The sequence below is a fragment of the Python bivittatus genome, unplaced genomic scaffold, assembly GCF_059951505.1.
Source record: "Python bivittatus isolate LINGU-HERP-01145 unplaced genomic scaffold, Pbiv_v1 ctg000530_np1212, whole genome shotgun sequence".
In the NCBI taxonomy this organism is placed as follows: domain Eukaryota; kingdom Metazoa; phylum Chordata; class Lepidosauria; order Squamata; family Pythonidae; genus Python; species Python bivittatus.
This window is the reverse complement of record NW_028277085.1, coordinates 5,450,383-5,465,758: the sequence shown is the minus strand read 5'-3', so window position 1 is coordinate 5,465,758 and position 15,376 is coordinate 5,450,383. Positions and strand designations below refer to the sequence as shown.

The window sequence follows — 15,376 nt, the reverse complement described above, 5'->3', positions numbered from 1 at the left end:
TGGAAAGGAACAGCAAAACCGAAACGTTCTGACTTAATTTGGGACCTGGGCCAAATGCGTGGGAAAACCCTATTCTCAACCAGGTTTTCCTAAATTAGGGTTAGGGTCAGGGTTCAGCTCCCTTGAGGTCAGGGCCCAAATCCAACCAGATAGTCATCTTCGCAGCCGCTCCTTATGGAAAGGGACAGCAAAACCTAAACGTTCTGACTTAATTTGGGACCTGGGCCAAATGCGTGGGAAAACCCTATTCTCAACCAGGTTTTCCTAATTAGGGTTAGGGTCAGGGTTCATCTCCCTTGAAGTCAGGGCCCAAATCCAACCAGATAGTCATCTTCGCAGCCGCTCCTTATGGAAAGGGACAGCAAAACCTAAACGTTCTGACTTAATTTGGGACCTGGGCCAAATGCGTGGGAAAACCCTATTCTCAACCAGGTTTTCCTAAATTAGGGTTAGGGTTCAGCTCCCTCGAGGTAAGGGCCCAAATCCAACCAGATAGTCATCTTCGCAGCCACTCCTCATGGAAAGGAACAGCAAAACCGAAACGTTCTGACTTAATCTGGGAGCTGGTCCAAATGCATGGGAAAACCCTATTCTCAACCAGGTTTTCCTAAATTAGGGTTAGGGTCAGGGTTCAGCTCCCTTGAGGTCAGGGCCCAAATCCAACCAGATAGTGATCTTCGCAGCCGCTCCTTATGGAAAGGGACAGCAAAACCTAAACGTTCTGACTTAATTTGGGACCTGGGCCAAATGCATGGGAAAACCCTATTCTCAACCAGGTTTTCCTAAATTAGGGTTAGGGTCAGGGTTCATCTCCCTTGAAGTCAGGGCCCAAATCCAACCAGATAGTCATCTTCGCAGCCACTCCTCATGGAAAGGAACAGCAAAACCGAAACGTTCTGACTTAATCTGGGAGCTGGTCCAAATGCGTGGGAAAACCCTATTCTCAACCAGGTTTTCCTAAATTAGGGTTAGGGTTCAGCTCCCTTTAGGTCAGGGCCCAAATCCAACCAGATAGTCATCTTGGCAGCCGCTCCTTATGGAAAGGGATAGCAAAATCTAAACGTTCTGACTTAATTTGGGAGCTGCAGCTGTTTCAGGAGATGTAGCGGGAAAATAGGGCCTAAAAGAAGGAAGGTGGACCTGCCTTGGTGTATCTCCAGCAGCCCTTGGTATTGCATCCATGGGAATTCCAAGGAGAAGGAAGGGATCAAAAACGGGGCATCAGAATGTACTTTCTCCGAATCCAAGTATCGGATTAAAAGGTTGGAGATTAACAGTCAGCCTTGATGGGAAGCAATTTTTTCTTCTCCACTTTCTCCTCTTTTGCCAGCTTGATATGGAATAAAGCAACCCTTTAAGTGTTTTTGAAAATGGGACCTAGACTTTCTGCAAAGAGTGCAAGGACAGCCGAGACATCGCCTTCCTTTTCTTCTCACAATTCTGTGAGGTAGATGAGGCTGAGAGACTGACTGGACCAAGGTCACCCACCATGTTCTATGGCGAACTCACTGTCTGTCTCTTTGGCCATTGAAAGGGCTTCACTACTTTCCAGATTTGGTCACAAGGCCAAGCTTAGCTGCTTATGACTCCCTCAAGCACAATCAATGTTGGTGTAGGGTTTATACGCACACACACACACACACCTGTGCATGTATGCATGCATACACACACACACTTCTGTAGCTGTTTCATTAGCATCTTTTATTAGAAAAAGACTTCCCCTCTCCCTAGAATACCCTTAAACCTTTAAGGAAGACCACAGCTTAAATTACATTTTAGTTCCCACCCAGCAAAGCACTTGAAGCAGGAGCAGCTGGCTATATTCTTGGGGCAAACATTCAGAGATAAAGAGGCACATATTAGAGTTGATTTCTTGCTTGTCTTCGAAGATTTTTTTTTCTTTTTTTCTCTTTTGTGCAAAAAAAAAAAAAAAAACCCAATACATTTTGGTATAAAATCAAGCAAACTCCCAGTATTTGGAGAAAGCCCAGGGATGCCGAAAGAATCAGTGCTATTGTCCCTGTGAGTCTTGGCACCACTGTAAGTGACCCTTGTTTTCCTGGAATTCCTGACTCTGGAATGGTGCAGCAGCCGCAGAAATCTCAGAATAACAGGACTGAGAGGAGAACAGGGCTTCCAAATGAAAATGGCTCAAAAGACTTCTCTTCTTTAAGGAGATAGCCAGATACCAGCATCATGGGAAAATGATAGGAAAGGCAAGAGAATGTGAGAAAAAGAATGTGGATAAGATTGATACGGATCGATACAAAATGATGAAATCACAGCTTGGATTAACTAGCTGCCTATCTGCTTGGTTTATCTATCATGGATCTGTATCTTAGGCTCCCCAACTCCCTTGGTGAGAGAGGTTCAAAATCCAGCTCAAGAGGGTCTGCAGGGAACCCATGGCCTTGTCCAGGCTTTGGAGGAACTTGTGTGTTATTGCTCACATCATAGTACACAGTCAAGTCTGAGTTCTGTGTCATGTTCAAAAATGGCCTAGGGCAGGACTAGCACAACTGTGAAATGACGACTTCTCGATGAGGGTCTCAGGCTTTTATAGGGTTTGTGTGTGCATGTGGGCATGAACGGTGTCCTATGCTGCAGTTATGATTCCTTAGCAATGGCTGAAGGGTGCATATGTGTATCACATCCACCTTCTCACAACTTGCTTTTCAAGTTCTCGATTTCTTCCCATACAGGAGCAACAGCAGACAGCTCCCTTAGACATGTACTTCTAGCCCAACTGAAAAGCTAAGATGCACCAAACAGGGGCGGGGGGGGGGGGGAATAAGCATTGTTCTTTCAGCTGTGAAAGCGAACATGTCGAGGGAGCAGTCACCTCTCCAGTCCACCAGGAGCCTGCATCCAAAATGGACATTTGTGGCTTTGGCTGGCTTTGTTCAATGAACCGGCTGATTATCTTGCCCTCTGAGTGAGGTGAGCCAGAACTTTTTGTTGAGGCTTAAAACTCCTGCAGGATAAAATGGAACCGGAAAGCCTCAGTCAACTCTGCAACACTGGATTAAAAAGAATGGCATTTCAATTTTAGAAGTTACTTAGAAAAACTGAGGATTATTCTACACACGCGCGCATACCCGGACACACCCTGCATGCATCTGTTAAAAACCAGCACACTGGATGCAAAACCAAGCTAGCCGGGGACATTTTGCAGACCTCTGCATTCCGAATCTTGCCACCTTCAAACAATACTTTCCAATTTGTGTATGTTGTTGATGAACTGACCACTAGGTGGGATTATATGCAGAATCATCATTTCTGGGTTTTCCTTAAAACACCCCAGTAGCAGAGGCTGCAATCTGAAATGAAGGATAAAGTAATAGGGGAGGAGGCTATTTTAGCCCCCCACCCCATTCTTCAAGTTCTCCTTAACTGGAGGAAGTTGCTATACGCAGCACCAACTGCCGCGGCTACTTTTTAAAATCTGCTAAAAATGACACCAGGAATAATGCTACGCAGGGGGAAAAGAGCTCTCTCTTCCTGGACGTTTGAGAGGAGCCATCTTCATCTTTTCATGCATTTATGTTGTCACGTCATCTCATCCCCACCCTGTTTTAACATATCAATTCATATGGGGAGGAGATGGAAATACCATCTGGGCACAATGGTCAAAATCCCCCCAACTGCTGCTTCTATTAAAAAGAGAGTGTCTATTCCACCCCCTTCCAATTTTCAGAAGACTTCCCTTCACTCCAAACCTTTGGAAACTCTGAACATTTGGACCAGCTGAATATGCTGTTTTTCTCTTTGATTAAATGCTGGGAGAACTGGGAAAGAGTGATTTTCAGCAAAAATGCAGGAGGGCAGAAGGAGTAGGAACGTCTCTATGCCCGTCTTTCAGCTAAACCGTGGCTATCACTGTTGTATTGCAGAAGAGGACAATAAATGCTCTCCAAAGAAACCTGAAAATACAGTACCTGTGCACCTTCACTGTTGGGTGATCTAGATTGGGAGTTAAGATCTTTCTACTAGAATGTTACATTCTTGTGGAACCTGGAGGTATTTTGATATCCATAACTGGTAAATTGGGAAGTCTGCTACAGGTTTGGTTAAATCAGCGTCATGTCCCTCAAGGGAACAAGTAAGTCCCTTTTGTCTTCCCACACTTATTTTTCCCAAGATCTCAACTGGAGCTTCCTCAGGTCAGAAACTGGGTGGGTACAATCCTGAATGCTGAAATGCTCCAGACTGCGATGAATAAAAGGTGAATGCCCCTGCAGAGAAAAGACTTTTGAACACCAGTATCGGTGTGGAATCTCTCCACAGGAAAGCAATTTTGTGAGCTGGAAGAAACAGTGAGCTATGCATCGCTAGTGCCATGTTATTACTCCACATTGATTCCGTGCCTCTTTTCCAATCTCTTGCTCCATGTAGTAAAATATTCTATAAAAGAATGTGACTGAAAATCTATAGCTCTAAGAATACCTGGTTATCTTTTTTTTTTTCTTTGTGTCATCGCCCTTGTTCTTATTTTTATCTCGTTATTAACGAAATGAAAGGAGGGAAACAGAGTCACATGAACATCTGCTGGGATCTGAAAACCACGGAACAAAAGAAAGTGAGGTCTGGGGAATGGGAGGAAAGAGGGCCGGGCCAGAGGGGGAGAGCATCTCACAAGTTGGAAGGCAGTTTTGAGCGGATTGGCTCTTGCTCCCCAATCAGCTGTAAAGATCCTTTCCTTCCTTCAGCAGCAGGCAGAGATGGGGAGATGGCAAATGCTGGAGGCTGGGGCAGAGAACCTGAGGATGTCTGGCGTGGTAGAGTGACCCGTCCTGGCCCCGAGCTATATGGCTTCCCTAGAGGTCTCGTGCCTCCCCCGCTGCCGCTGCCGTTGCCTCCTCCAGAGAAAGATGAGAAGCTAGACACAGACTCTCGGGAGGAGTGAGGGCTTGAAGTCTGACCTGCTTCGTGGGGCAGAGAGGGCTGGGAAGCTGAAATCAACTTGAGGTCCTGGGTTAATTGTCCTGGCAAAAGCAGCGGTCGACTCCTGGGTTGGAGAACCTGGGAAGGTGGGCTGGAGGTCTGAGGCAGGAGCAAAGACCCTTGAGAACCCAGTACCCCTGATGGGCTGCACTGGAAAGTCCTGGGGGCCAGGCTTTGAGTAGGAGGGCTAAGGCCTGATGGTAGGGGGTATAAGGGTGGGGCAACAGCGCGGTGCTTTGAGGGAGATACGGTGGCAAAGGATGACCGTTCCTGGTGCAACTGAGCCACAGTGGCAGGCTCAGTGGAAGGGCCTAATGCACTTGGCTGGGGGGGACAGGAGGCTGTAGGGGGACCTCCTGAGGCCTGTGCCAGCTGGCGTAAGCCAGAGGAAGGAGAACTGGATGAAGGGGGCAACTGAAAGTGGTTTGTCCCTCCAGTTCCTGAGAGCTGCAGCGGCTGCCCCATGGAGTGGGGCCTGCCCGTGGGTTGCAAGCGGCTGCAAGGACTAACGGGGGAACCTGAAGACAGTTGAGGGAATGAGGAGAGGGCGGTGGCTGGTGGTGAGCTAGGGGGAGCCTTCTGGAATGGGCCAAAGCTGGTGTCTGAAGCCTGCTGCTGGGTGGCCCCGTCTGGCAAATCCAAAGGCCCTGCACACAGCTGCTCCAGTCCCGTAGACGTCGGGCTGCCCAAGTTCTGCTGCGTTGAGCCAGCCGAAGGAGAGCTGGCCAAGGACCGGTGCAACGGACCCAAACTGGTCGAAGCGGTAAACCCGGCCAACTGCTGGATCTGAAAGGAGGAGGAGGAAAGGGTCTCCACCCCTGGCGTATGCTGCTGGGATGGGGTGCTTGAAGGGGAACCCACAATGGAAGGGCCAGCAGAAGACACTAAGGAATGGAGCCTCCTCAAGCGCCTCGGAGTCTGATTTTGTGCCTGCCCCAGAGAACCCAGAACGGAGACCGGAGGGCGAAAAATGGCTGTCGGAAGGCGTGGGTGGTGAGTGAGCGCTATTGCTACTGAAGTGGTGGCAGCGGCAGCTTGCAGAGGAGCCTGAATCAGCGGGGTCCAAATAACAGGCGTGGGAGTCGATGCTGCTGCCGTTGCCGCTTGGACGTTGTGTGCGCAATGGGCCATTTCTCGGTCATGCTGCACAATTTGTTGGATGATCTCATTCTCCTGGTAGTTGAAGACACCCGAGTTGAGGTCATGCTGGACTTTATGGAGCAGGATGGAGTTCTTCTTACCTGAAAGGAAGAGGCAAGGACAGTTCAGAGCTGCCTAGAGGAGCCACTCTGGGCCTAAGCAACCGGATGTAAATTTTGAAAATAATATCTTTCTTAAAAAGATCAGGAGTGGCTGTCCTTGCCCATCTCTCTCAGTCAGCTTTCTCTTCTGCAGTGTATTCATTTCCATTGGAAATCAAAATGGGTTTATTATCGTTGCCTGTTAAGGAACACTCTTGCTATAAAAGCCACTGCGGAGATCTCGTTACTCTGTGGTGGATGACAAGAAGTTCAAAGACCATTCCTTGTCCAGGTCTGGACAATGAATGACCCCTTGGGCCAAATTGCCTCTCCCAGAGTTCCCTTGAGCACTGAATTGTAGCACCCTAGATTGGTGGCACAGGTTCCCAACAGTTTGAAGCAGAAATGGAAGCAGACAACCCTAAAATAGGCTTAACGTGGTGGTCCTCTTCCCACCACATACTTAATGGTTGTTAGCCACCCAGAGGCTTTAGAAATGAGCGGCATACAAATAAATAAAACCCACCCACCACCGAGGGGAGTTAGTGTGTGTTGTGGGAATACCAAATTTTCCCAAGAGTTTAAATGACTGACTGGGTTAATGGCATACAGGGTTAAAAGTGTTATGGGTACAAGGCCATCTCCTCAACCTTCCAAAAGAGACAGAGAGAAAAACACTGGTCTGTACACTTCACACAGCCTAACTTTGGGCCATACAATGCTTCCTTGACTCCCTGTCTCAATGTCAAGTTTGGTTCCTTGCCTCCAAATGGCTCTTCGCTGCTGTCCTAAATGCGACTTCCATGTTCAGAGTTGGCACAAATATACACAAGTGGGTGCTACAGGAGGTGTCTGAACACAATTTCCATCATTCCCAGCCATCATAGCTAGTGCCATGAAATACCTACTCACCTATATCATGGTCCAAGTTTGGAAAAGTTACCATACACCATTGATTACCAGCTCTTGGGGATCCTCAGAAGAAGACTAGAGCCTCTGAGCCCTACTGATGAGCTTCCTGGGAACACTTGGGTGGAAATAAGATGCAAGACCAGGTGGACCTTCAGTCATAATTGGCAGAACTTTTCTTCTTACTCTTTCCAGCACCCATGTCCCTCTCTACATCTCACATGCTCCAAGAAGGTACATTAATGGTCTCTTAACCCTAACTTAGGCACACTTATCTGTGCTTAAGAGGAAAAGAAGATAGAGGCAGTGGGAAGCTGTGGAGATAAGGCCCTCAGACTTAGATGGCTTTAAACACACACACACACACACACACACACAACACCAGCAATAACAGAAGTGAACCCCCAGTATTCAGTCTATCTCCTGAATACCAGATCTCCGTATGTGTATTTACCAATGCGGTCCAACCTATCTAGTGCCACGGTTTCAAATGCCCTTCTCATCATGGGATATTCCTCTAACACTTCATTGAAGTTGTCCACTGAAAGCGAGTAGAGACGGCAGTACGTGTCAGCTCTCACGCTTGCTGTGCGCCGGCCACGAGTCAGCAGGCAAATTTCTAGAAGAAAAGAACACCTTGAAATCTTTTTTGCAGTATGGACAACTGGTTTTTTGGTGCCTACAACAAGAGCAGGTAATCTAGCTCCTTATTACAATCAGAGGCTAAGCGCATACAAATCGGAGGTTCAGTCAAATGACTAAACATTTCACTGCTGAAAGCTGAAGGCTCACTTTGGAAATTTTAAATATGGCCCTTGGCCATCAAATGCCATGTCTCCAAGAAAATTTGTAACCATGCCAGTTGCCCTCACTTGGTTTGCAGAGATTTGTCTTGCTTTACATCCAACCTGGGATCCGAAACAAATCCCAGTATTAAACTAAGAGCCTCAGGGTCAAGTGGGAATAATTTGCTATGTGATTCACTACAATAAGTCCACATTCAGAAGGTTTCCAAATTAGGCAAAAGTATTGTCTCAATCATGGATGACCATTTAGTAAGACTGCATCAATGATGATCAGCAGAGGTCACTTTTCCATCATGCAGAAGGAACCAAACAGATTTAAGTTTATGCTATGATCCACTGCCTCCTTGCTCGCTCCTGAATCCTTAATCCCCAACCTTCCCTTATGTTAGGCCATCTTCTGGTGTGTTGCAGTCCCACTCCATGTGGAGAGCATCAGGATGGGAAAGGCCATCCAAGGATCTTCAATACCTTTCATTCCTTAACTAGCAAATGTCCAGCACTCTGACCTTGGGGCAAGATTGAATCTATCCGCCTTATATTGAGCAGGTTATTCCCATAGAAAGGGGGACGCGGTGGCGCAGCGGCTTAATGACGCTGAAAGTTGTTGGCCAGAAATGGTCAACGCTTCAGCGGTTCGAGTCCAGCCTTCGCGTTAGCAGGGTGAGCTCCTGTTTCCTCCCCAGTTCCTGTCAACCCAACAGGTCGAAAACTCATGTGAGTAGATAAATGGGTACTCTCACTCCGGTGGGAGGAAAAATGCTGGCGGCGCCTTGCAAAAAGGAGTCGGGAGCAGTTGCCGGTAAGCGCGAAAAACCGCGCGCGCCCGAAAAGGGCGCGAAGCAACGGAAACCCCGCCTCCTGCACTTGCCAGCTGGGCTCTGCCCTAGGAAGGAGGCTCTGGCAAACCACTTCTGAAACAATTGCCTTGAAAACTGCAAGGACCCGTCCAAGCAGTCACTGCAGAGTCGGTAACGACTGAGCGCAGATTAAAAATAAAATTCCCATAGACTGTGAAGACAGACATGAGATTTTAAAAAGTGTGTTTAAGTGGAATCATTGTGTTGATGTCTAATCAGTGTGTTGAGCCCTGTAATTCTGTATGCCAACCCTGACTACCCTCACTCCCTGATTTCAGTTCAGTTAATTAGCTAATCACACTCTTCCCTCCCCCCCATTATTTTGCATACCAGTTGAACTTTTATCTGACAACATCAACAGAGTTTTCACCTTTCTCTCACATATGGTAATTCGTTAACTAATTAGACAGGCGGGTACGCCTTTCGAGAACCATCCAAGGTCCAGCTTGTTCACTCAGTGGCTGCTGATCAGCTCTGTTGTGAATGCTGAATGTTGTACCACGTGGCCTGGAAGCCACGTCCCTCCAGAAGCAGCTGCCAGCTGCATTCAGCCTCATGTGATCACATCATCAGATCTGATGGAGTCCTTAGGAGTCCTAAGTTAGCAGGTTATGGACGAAACACATTTTTTGGTTTTACTTTTCAGGAAGGAACGAATAGGCCTGTTGACTTTATGCTTTCTTGAACATCTACTTATAAATGTTAAAGTCAATCCAGTGTTGTTGTAGTCATCGTCATCATCATCGATGTCACATCCCACTTGTCCCCTGGGACCTCAAGCGATCCTAACTTGTATTACCTCCTCCAGTTAGTATTTCTGCAGCAACAACCTCATGATCTAGCTTGGGCTGAGAAAGTGTGATTGGCCAAAAATCAACCAGGGAGCTTTCATGATCAAAAGTGGACAAATCTGAGTCCCCAAGTCATAGCCCAACATCTTAAAACCTGATACCATAATGGCTGTCAATTACAATTTACACATAAAATACCATGCTGTGTTTCTTGCAAATTCAATTTTCCTTTGTTAGTGGGGATAAGGCACTGGGTCAGGTAAGCAATATTTGTGGATTAATACCTCTGGAAATCAAAGAATCCCCCTGATCAATTTGGAGATATGCTGCCTACAACTGGCCAGCTTCACCCAGCATGCTAAGCTGAAATCAAGCAGACATTGTTAAGGCCTAGTAGGTTGTATGACCCAATCCAAGTAAGCTACGTTGACCCATCCAAGGATCTCAATACACAATGCATCACAAAGCCCAACCTGCCCTCAGTTCTTATTATGGAATGAACTGATCTTTGTTTTTCCAGGCTATCATATATCCAAGAGAGGGAAAAGCTGTGCCTCTTTACCTCCAAAGTAGGAGCCATCTGCCAGCTTGGTCTCCTTGTTCCCTTTGGTGAGCACACTAACAACCCCATGTTGAATGAAGTACATCTTCTTCCCGATGGTGCCCTCTCGGATGATGTAGTCCCCTGGCTGGAAGACCTCAAAACGCAGCTTGGTCAGCATGGATGTTACGAAATTGGGGTCGGCATTGGCGAACAGAGGCATGGAAGCCACAAGTTTCCTGCAGTTGAAATTGATGATCTCCTAGTCCCAACAAAGGCAGAAAAATCCTGTGAGATACATGGGATTTTAGCTGAATACTTAAGTAACGCTGCTTCAGCCACCCAAAATCAGCAATGTAATAAAAGGCATGAAAAACAATTGGATGCTCATCTATGCTTTTCAATTTCTGAAGTTTTTCTCATATAGATGCATATTTCATTATTCAGTAGATTAATCAACATATACGTTATGTATAAGTTGATTAATCTAACATGTGAAGCAGCCCTATTTTTTAATGTCCCAGACAGTCTCAGTCTCTTTCAGCGCCTTTGCCCTTGCTAGACTTGTGCTTGCTTCATCTGTATGCTACTCACCTCTTTTAGGGGCTCACTCAGTTCTCCCAGAATGCTCTCCTCATCAAACATTTTGCCCTGATACCGGTGTTCATAGTAGTCATGGATTCTCTGGCGCATCTCAGCTGGAAGTTTGTGGAAAGACATGTATTGTTCAACTTGCTTGTACTGTGTGGGGAGAAAATGGGATCTGTCAAGATGGGTTCCTGACATAACTTTGGCATGTATTATTTATATCTGCCCTCCAGGAACAAGAATTGGCATTCCTAGATCATCTCCTCCCCCTTTTGTTCTCATAATCCTGTGATTGTAAGGAGGGCCCTTAGAAGAAAGTTCCCCCCACCCCAAAGACTCTTTAGGATGTAACTTGTTAAGTTCTCACAACCATGGTTGAATCCTGGCTTAGAAAAGAAGTTCTGAGTGTGATAAATCCAGGTGTAAATTGTTTCACTTTTTCAGTGTTACCCATTCCAAGCATTTTAAAGACCAGCTTGTCTTCTAAAGAGGACCTTCTCATGGTAGCAATGAAGGACCTATCCGGATCTAAAAGCAGATACTGCATCATGTCCCTACTTTAAGTGGATCCTGCCCATCCACAGTGGGTATATTGAGGTTCTTCCCTAAGGGGAAATTAGGGACAGAATGAGAAATCTGTGCTTTCAGTAATGACACCAACCTTTTGGAAGAGCCTAAGAGGAATAGAGATGGTGACAGGAGTTTTAGAAAAGATGGTTAAAACAAAGCTGCCCAAAAGGCCATTATGGCAGGGTTCCTCAACCTTGGCAACTTTAAGACAGGTGGACAGCTGGGGAATTATGGGGGTTGAAGTCCACCTGTCTTAAAGTTGCCAAGGCTGAGGAACCCTGCATTATGGGGTTAAGATCTGGTCATCAGATATAACCATAACAGTGGCATTAATCTGAATGGCCGCTTTTAAGGAATATATTATGTTTAGCATCCTACTGATGATGTATTGTCTTGCTGACTCGTTGGTTTCAACTGTACACTGCCAGGAATCCTTGCAGAGCAGGGCAGTATAAAAATATCGTAAATAGATAAATGAACTCTGATTTTACACACATACAACATCCTTCTTCTGCTTTAGGTCAACCCTCCATAACGTAAGGACTTCCAAATTAAGCTCTCATAATCCCCAGCCAGTATGGTCATGTCCAGCAAAAGATCACTCTGTTTTCTGGTTGGCCCACTGTGCAGTAAATGGAAGTCATGTGGCTCTGCTTAAAATGTCCATGGACAGATAACGACTGTACAGTGTACTATAGTTCTCCTGGTATCGTTGTTTTCCAAAGAACTATTGCTCCAACCCAGGGTAGGTTGGAAATCTATCTATCTATCTATCTATCTATCTATCTATCTATCTATCTATCTATCTATCTATCTATCTATCTATCTATCTATCTATCTATCTATCTATCTATCTATCTATCTATCTGATAGATAGATAGATAGATAGATAGATAGATAGATAGATAGATAGATAGATAGATAGATAGATTTTCTTTCTTTAAAACCTCTGATGGCCTCAATGCCTTCAACAGGAAACTGAACACTCTCTCTTCCCTTCAGCAATATAGCTCCTGGTAGACTTCTTGAAGAAACATATTTCTCAGAAATGCCTTGATGGATATACTCTGGGAGGATATATGTGAAGGACACACTTATGCCTGACCTATCTCCATTCACACAGTAAGACAGGATCCACCCAGGAGCTGTGTTAGCAAAGTATCCTTGGGTTAGAATGACAGCCATTCTATTCTGCTCGCGTGCCTCCTTCTCTTTCAACTTCTCCCACATCTGTCCCACAGGACATCCGTCCATCATTTTCTTGGCCAAATCAAGCACCAAGGAAGGGTGTTCTAGCAGTGACTTTGAAATGAGATCCATACTAAAACCCTGCAATTTACTGCCTTTCACATTTGCATGGATGAGCAACATGAAATTCCAGCAGCAAATATAGCACATGAACTACTTACTTACAGCCCTTTGGACCCCCCCCCCCATAATAAATTGCCAAAAATCAGCTGTTTAGAGTTAGAAAGTGCATGAAAGTTGTTGTGTAAGCACTACAATTGACCATAATTTTAAAAATAGAAGGGAAAAAAACCCACTTTTCCCCAAATTAGCAAAAGAAATAAATAACACAGAGAAATCCTGTATTAAATACAAAGCAGCCCCACCATCTCTCCATCGTTACGCTCTTAGGGGTGTCTGACTACTGCCTGTGAAGTCAACTGACATGATTCCCAGAAGATAGAAAAGAAATCTAAGCAGAAGGCAGGGGGGAAAAAACACAATACAACACAATACAACAAAAACCTTTAATTATTCCTTGCCAGCAAAAAACAGACCAGCAGTCACAGACTGAAGCCAGTCTGCTCTCAAAGGATAATTGGCAATTGCCAGCAGAAAACAAACCAGCTGACCTGACTGGTCTGTTTTTTGCCAGCAAGCAGGGAACCAGATGTGCATTTGTAACATCTGAGCACATGCAACATCACTATGCAAATACTACCCTACAACAGCATCATAACACAGGCACATAAAAGAAGGGCTTGAGCAGTGATGTCACTGCAGGGCAGGGCCTGTCTGTGGAGACCCCTGCATCTTCCCAAACTACAGTTCCTGACTATCCAGGTTTCCCACCTCTATCACAGGAGTCTTATGCTGTTCTCATGCATATACCCAATGAGACAGTTTGTTTAATCCTGAAGTTTTACTGCAGGCCGGCATCAGAATATCTGATATACCCACCTGTTCCAGTGAGACCTGCACTGGCCACTTGGATCATCCCTGGAGACTTCTGTGGCTTAGGCTTATCTCTGGAACTCCTTCCCCAACACACCTGCCTGGTGCCAGCCCAAAATCTGTCCAATTTACTTGGACTTTGGATGGAGAACCTGATTGATTGGCTTCTTCCAATCCTCTTCTGTCGTTCTTTTTTAACTATTACTGTTAGATTGAGGGGTAAAATTCTCTAAGCTGGGCTATACTAGGATTTGGTAATTTGTGGTTCACCCACCAAGGAGGCTCATCAATGCTAGGTTGTCCACTTTCATCTTCTCAAGCCTGTTCAGAAGCTCACAACCACATTTAGCTATTCCATTAATTTTAATTTGAAGGCTATGACAAAAACTATGTTGTGGAATTTTAAAAAATAAAACAAGACATAACAGCAGAAAGAATCCAAGCGTGTCAATTTGCTCGTGATAGTGTCCTCCATCCAAAAGATGACTTTGCAATTCAAATATTTACAGCCAATATTTTTAGAACAGCATTTCTTATGTTTCTTTCTGCTGCTGGCTGTTCAGTTTTGATCTCTCTGCACTGAAAAAAATATCAACGTATCTTTTTCTGTTTCTGTCTCCCACACATTATCATAATTAAGTCTACCCACTTATCATCTTCCAACAAGCTGTCCAAAACTGACAGGAAAAGAGAAATCAGAAAGGGGGAAAAAATCACTGAAGGCAGACCGCAGAAAGAACACACACTGGGTTGACTTCAACCACAGAAATCTAGCAAATTGAACTGGAGAGAACCAACAGATGGAAATAAATGTATCCAGTGGGCAGACCACAAAATGAGGCATACTTCATTAAAAAAACAGAAGAATATGGTCTGACTGTGCACACCTAAATCTTATCATCTCCCAAGGAATGTTATGCATTCATACTTGTTCACACAAGGTTTTCCAAATACAGGCAGTCCCCAGCTTAAGAACAAGTGTTGTTCCCAAGGTCTGTCCTTAAGTCGAATTTGTATGGAAATTGGAACAGTATTATCGTAAAATATTGTATAAGTAGTTTTGTGTAATGAACTCGAATCATTGGGTATTGAACTTGAATTTTGCTACAGTAGGCTCTGTTCTTAACTATGGGTTGTCTGTAAACCGGGCGTTCTTAACCCACGGACTACCTTTATTTTTAGCATCTACAACAGAAGATCTGTCAATAGTATAGTCAATGGAATGCAATGCATATATTTTTCTTCACACATCTCAGTTGGGTTTGGAGTTTCAGTGCCCTTATTTCTGTATTGCTCAATCAATTGATTGGTTGATTGATTTCTGCCAAGCACTGTCAAGTTTTGAGCCATCAGAGAAGCAAAGGCAAAACAACCTCTATTAAGCTTTGAACCTTTGCTGCTTGTTGCCAGTAAAAAATGTAAGAAGAATTCCATAATTGCCAGGATGAAACATATAAACAACAAACACATTAATTTGGCCCTTCTATCCTTGCCATGGGTCTGAGTCCTCAATGGGCTGTTTGCAGGCAAATTTTGCTACAAATGTATTTTGGAACAAAGAAGCATTTTCCTGATTATTTGCATTTGATAGCATATTGGGTGCTTTACATGTCCTCAGATTGTTTCATTGGGAATCAAGTTGATTCTTTTTAAATCTAATATATTCAGCATTATGTCCCTGGTACTGATTTTACAACATAATGCATTTTAAAGAAACAGAAATACTTCCTGTGAGATAGATCTCTGCCTGTCTGTCTGTCTGTCTGTCTATCATCTATCTAATCTAGCTATCATCTTTCTCTTCCATCTATCACACAAACACATACACAGCAATGGACAATTTTCTGGAAAACTTTTCACCATGGATAGTTTTTGCAAAAAAAAAAAAAAAAAAATCTGATTCAAATCTTTGTAAGTAGCCCAGAGTCATTTGACAAGAGGGCAGCCT

The 15,376-nt window shown here is 44.8% G+C and overlaps 1 protein-coding gene across 1 annotated transcript in view; it reads right to left on the bottom strand.

Moving 5' to 3' along the window:
* Positions 1 to 1,691: 1,691 nt before the first annotated feature.
* Positions 1,692 to 15,376, bottom strand: part of HCN4 (hyperpolarization activated cyclic nucleotide gated potassium channel 4) — a 52,687-nt gene continuing 39,002 nt past the window's right edge. Inside the window, exons 5-8 of the mRNA XM_088148451.1 lie at positions 10,684 to 10,830; positions 10,111 to 10,351; positions 7,549 to 7,713; positions 1,692 to 6,185 (exon numbers count right to left, since the gene is read on the bottom strand). Coding sequence (XP_088004577.1) covers positions 4,633 to 6,185; positions 7,549 to 7,713; positions 10,111 to 10,351; positions 10,684 to 10,830 — 2,106 coding nt within the window. The 3' untranslated portion in view covers positions 1,692 to 4,632. The remainder of the gene's footprint in view (positions 6,186 to 7,548; positions 7,714 to 10,110; positions 10,352 to 10,683; positions 10,831 to 15,376) is intronic.